The sequence below is a fragment of the Heterodontus francisci genome, chromosome 8, assembly GCF_036365525.1.
Source record: "Heterodontus francisci isolate sHetFra1 chromosome 8, sHetFra1.hap1, whole genome shotgun sequence".
NCBI lineage: Eukaryota > Metazoa > Chordata > Chondrichthyes > Heterodontiformes > Heterodontidae > Heterodontus > Heterodontus francisci.
Genome location: NC_090378.1, coordinates 3293086 through 3298372, shown reverse-complemented (window position 1 = coordinate 3298372; position 5287 = coordinate 3293086). Strand labels below are relative to the sequence as shown.

Here is a 5287-nt window from a genome sequence, read left to right as displayed (position 1 = left end):
AGGGAGTGGCAAATGGAATTTAATGCAGACAAGTGAGAAGTGATGCATTTTGGGAAGTTAAACCAGGGCAGGACATATACAGTGAATGGCAGGACCCTGGGGAGTATTGCTGAGCAGAGAGACCTTGGGGTGCAAGTACATAGTTCCCTGAAAGTGGCAACACAGGTAGACAGGGTGGTGAAGAAGGTGTCTGGCATCGGCCGAAGCATTGAGTACAAGAGTTGGGACGTTATGTTACAGTTGTACATAACGTTGGTTAGGCCGCATTTGGAGTACTGTGTGCAGTTCTGATTGCCGCACTACAGGAAAGATGTGATGCTAGAGAGGGTGCAGAAAAGATTCACAAGGATGTTGCCTGGTTTGGAGGGCTTGAGTTATAAAGAGAGATTGGATAGACTGGGTCTGTTTTCCCTGGAGCGAAGGAGGCTGAGAGGGGACATGATAGAGGTATATAAAATTATAAGAGGAATAGATAGGGTAGATAGCCAGAGTCTGTTTCCCATGGTAGGGGTGACTAAAACTGGAGGGCATAGATTTAAGGTGAGAGGGAGGAGGTTTAAAGGGGATCAAAGGGGTAAATTTTTCACACAAAGAATAGTGGGTATCTGGAATGAGCTGCCTGAGGAGGTGGTGGAGGTAGGAACAGTAGCGACATTTAAGAGTCATCTGGACAGGTACTTGAATGAGCAAGGCATAGAGGGATATGGAATTAATGCAGGCAGGTGGGATTAGTATCGATAGGCGTTATGGTCGGCATGGACATGGTGGGCCGAAGGGCCTTTTTCTATGCTGTACGACCCTATGACTCTATGACTACAAACTGTCACACTACAGACTTTCACACAACAGACTGTCACAGTACAGACTGTCATTCTACAAACTGTTGCACTACAGACTGTTACACTACAGATTGTCACAAGGCAAACTGTCACACTACAGACTGTAATGCTACATACTGAAGGTCTACAAACTGTCAGACTCCAAACTGTCACTCTAGATATTGTTACACTACAGACGATCATGTTACAAACTGTTGCACTACAGACTGTCACACTACAGATTGTGAGTCTACAGTCTGTCAATCTACAGACTGTCACACTACAGACTGTCATACTACAAACAGTCACACTACAGACTATCACACTGCAAACTGTCACACTATCGACTGTCACACTATAGACTGTCACACTTCTGACTGTTACACTACAGTCACAGTACAAACTGTCACTCTACAGACTGTCACACTACAGACTGTTACACTACAGACTGTCACACTACAGATTGTCACACTACTGACTGGTGCACTACAAACAGTCACACTATAGACTGTCGCACTACAGACTGTCACACTACAGACTGTCACATTTCAGACTGTCACACTACAAACTGTCACACTACAGATTGTCACACTACTGACTGTTGCACTACAAACAGTCACACTATAGACTGTCGCACTACAGACTGTCACACTGCCGACTGTCACACTACAAACTGCCACACTACAAATAGTCACACTACTGTCACACTGCTGACTGTCACACTGCTGACTGTCACACTACAGACTGTCACACTACAGACTGTCACACTGCAGACTGTCACACTACAAACTGTCACATTACAGACTGTCACAGTACAGACTGTCACACTATAGACTGTCACACTACTGACTGTTGCACTACAAACAGTTACACTATAGACTGTCGCTTTACAAACAGTCACTCTACAGTGCGTCACACTACAGACTGTCACACTGCAGACTGTCATACTACAGACTGTCACACTGTAGATTGTCACACTACAGACTGTCACACTACAGACTGTTACACTCCAGACAATCAGCTGTGTGTCTCCAGTTAGTTCCCTGTAAGGTATTTAGAAATTTCATGGACAAGCGGATTGCAATTGTTATTGAATATTGAGTCAGATTCCATTTCCCTTTGTTCTTTGTGTCTCTGCCCAATCAGTCCACACTTGACTATAATTCTTTCTCATTTTATAAATAGGATAATCTGTGTATTTATTATAATCCCCTGAATCATCAGCAGAGAGAATAGAATCAAATCTCCATATTCTGCCTAACACAAATCATATCATCAGCACAATGCACCATCCTTTCTGCTTATTATCATGTGTCAAACAAAATTCTCTGTTATACTATAGGGGTTGAGCTTGGGATTTGGAGTTGGGGGTTATGTTTGAGGTTGAGGTTGGGGTTGCGGTTGAGATTGGAGTTAAGTTTGAATTTGAGGTTAAGGTTGGAGTTGAGGTTGGGGTTGATTTTGAGGTTGAGGTTGAGGTTGTGTTTGAGGTTGGGGTTGGGGTTGAGTTTGAGGTTGAGGTTGAGGTTGGGGTTGAGTTTGAGGTTAAGGTTGAGGTTGGGATTGAGTTTGAGATTGAGGTTGCGATTGCGGTTGAGGTTGGGGTTGAATTTGAGGTTGAGGTTGAGGTTGAGTTTGAGGTTGGGGTTCAGTTTGAGGTTGAGGTTGAGTTTGAAGCTGAGTTTGGTGTTGAATTTGAGGTTGAGGTTGAGGTTGAGATTTGGGTTAAGTTTGAGGTTGAGTTTGGGATTAAGTTTGAGGTTGAGATTAAGGTTGGAGTTGAGGTTGGGGTTGGGTTTGAGGTTGAGTTGAGTTTGAGGTTGAGGTTGGGGTTGAATTTGAGGTTGAGATTGAGGTTGCGTTTGAGGTTGAGTTTGACATTGGGGTTGGGGTTGCATTTGAGGTTGATGTTGAGTTTCAGGTTGTGTTTGACGTTGAGGTTGAGGTTGGGGTTGAGTTTGAATGTGAGCTTGAGGTTGAGGTGAGGGTTAAGGTTGAGGTTGATGTTGAGTTTGACCTTGAGGTTGAGGTTGGTATTGAGTTTGACCTTGAGGTTGAGGTGGGGGTTGAGTTTGAGGTGGGGGTTGAGTTTGAGGTTGAGGTTGGGATTGAGGTTAAGGATGAGTTTGAGGATGAGTGTGAGGTTGTTGTTGAGTTTGATGTTGAGATTTGGGTTAAGTTTGAGGTTGAGTTTGGGAATAAGTTTGAGTTTGAGGTTAAGGTTGGAGTTGAGGTTGGGGTTGAGTTTGAGGTTGAGTTGAGTTTGAGGTTGAGGTTGGGGTTGAATTTGAGGTTGAGATTGAGGTTGCGTTTCAGGTTGAGTTTGACATTGGGGTTGGGGTTGCGTTTGAGGTTGATGTTGAGTTTGAGGCTGTGTTTGACGTTGAGGTTGAGGTTCGGGTTGAGTTTGAAGTTGAGCTTCAGGTTGAGGTGAGGGTTGAGGTTGATGTTGAGTTTGACCATGAGGTTGAGGTTGGTATTGAGTTTGACCTTGAGGTTGAGGTGGGGGTTGAGTTTGAGGTGGGGGTTGAGTTTGAGGTTGAGGTTGGGATTGAGGTTGAGGATGAGTTTGAAGATGAGTTTGAGGTTGTTGTTGAGTTTGATGTTGAGATTTGGGTTAAGTTTGAGGTTGAGTTTGGGATTAAGTTTGAGTTTGAGGTTAAGGTTGGAGTTGAGGTTGGGGTTGAGTTTGAGGTTGAGTTGAGTTTGAGGTTGAGGTTGGGGTTGAATTTGAGGTTGGGGTTGAATTTGAGGTTGGGGTTGAGTTTGAGGTTGGGGTTGAGTTTGAGGTTGAGGTTGGGGTTGAATTTGAGGTTGAGATTGAGGTTGCGTTTCAGGTTGAGTTTGACATTGGGGTTGGGGTTGCGTTTGAGGTTGATGTTGAGCTTGAGGCTGTGTTTGACGTTGAGGTTGAGGTTGGGGTTGAGTTTGAAGTTGAGCTTGAGGTTGAGGTGAGGGTTAAGGTTGAGGTTGATGTTGAGTTTGACCTTGAGGTTGAGGTTGGTATTGAGTTTGACCTTGAGGTTGAGGTGGGGGTTGAGTTTGAGGTGGGGGTTGAGTTTGAGGTTGGGATTGAGGTTGAGGATGAGTTTGAGGATGAGTTTGAGGTTGGGGTTGAGTTTGAGTTTGCGGTTGAGTTTGAGGTTGAGTTTAAGGTTGAGTTTGAGGTTGAGGTCCGGGTTCAGTCTGAGGTTGAGGTTGGGATTGAGGTTGAGGTTGAGTTTGAGGAATGAGGAAGAGTTTGAGGTTGAGTTTGGGGTTGAGGTTGGGGTTGAGTTTGAGGTTGGGGTCTGGGTTCAGTCTGAGGTTGAGTTTGAAGTTGGGGTTGAGTTTGAGGTTGAGTTTAAGGTTGAGTTTGGGGTTGAGGTTGAGTTTGGGGTTGAGGTTGAGGTTGAGATTGAGGTTGAGTTTGTGGTTGACGTCTGGGTTCAGTCTGAGGTTGGGTTTGAGGTTGGGGTTGAATTAGAGGCTGAGTTTAAGGTTGAGTTTGGGGTTGAGGTTGAGTTTGGGATTGAGGTTGAGTTTGGGGTTGAGGTTGAGGTTGAGTTTGAGGTTGAGGTTGAGTTGGGGTTGAGGTTGAGTTTGGGGTTGAGGTTGAGGTTGGGGTTGAGGTTGGGGTTGAGGTTGGGGTTGGGGTTGGGGTTGAGGTTGGGGTTTGGGGTTGAGGTTGAGTTTGAGGTTGAGTTTGGGGTTGAAGTTGGGGTTTGGGGTTGAAGTTGAGTTTGGGGTTGAGGTTGGGATTAAGGTTGAGTTTGAACTTGGGGTTGAGTTTGAGGCTGGAGTTGAGTTTGAGATTAAGTTTAAGGTTGAGTTTGGGGTTGAGGTTGAGGTTGAGGTTGAGGTTGAGGTTGTGGTTGAGGTCTGGGTTCAGTCTGAGGTTCAGTTTGGGGTTGAGGTTGAGGTTGAGGTTGAGTTTGTGGTTGAGGTCTGAGTTCAGTCTGAGGTTGAGTTTGAGGTTGGGTTGAGGTTGAGGTTGAGGTTGAGGTTGGGGTTGAGGTTGAGGTTGAGGTTAAGTTTGGGGTTGGGTTTGAGGTTGGGGTTGAGTTTGAGGTTGGGGTTGAGTTTGAGGTTGAGGTTGGGGTTGAGGTTGGGGTTTGGGGTTGAAGTTGAGTTTGGGGTTGAGGTTGGGATTAAGGTTGAGTTTGAACTTGGGGTTGAGTTTGAGGCTGGAGTTGAGTTTGAGATTAAGGTTGGAGTTGAGGTTGGGGTTGGGTTTGAGGTTGAGTTGAGTTTGAGGTTGAGGTTGGGGTTGAATTTGAGGTTGAGATTGAGGTTGCGTTTGAGGTTGAGTTTGACATTGGGGTTGGGGTTGCGTTTGAGGTTGATGTTGAGTTTCAGGTTGTGTTTGACGTTGAGGTTGAGGTTGGGGTTGAGTTTGAATGTGAGCTTGAGGTTGAGGTGAGGGTTAAGGTTGAGGTTGATGTTGAGTTTGACCTTGAGGTTGAGGTTGGTATTGAGTTTGACCTTGA

General features: G+C 45.4%; 1 protein-coding gene across 1 annotated transcript; it reads left to right on the top strand.

Annotated features, from left to right (window-relative positions):
• Positions 1–746: 746 nt before the first annotated feature.
• LOC137373154 (keratin-associated protein 12-1-like) lies at positions 747–1651 on the top strand. Its single transcript, XM_068038012.1, has 3 exons — positions 747–942; positions 1045–1197; positions 1281–1651. Exons 1-3 carry the CDS (start codon positions 747–749, stop codon positions 1649–1651), a joined length of 720 nt encoding a protein of 239 aa, XP_067894113.1.
• The last annotated feature ends 3636 nt before the right edge of the window (positions 1652–5287 follow it).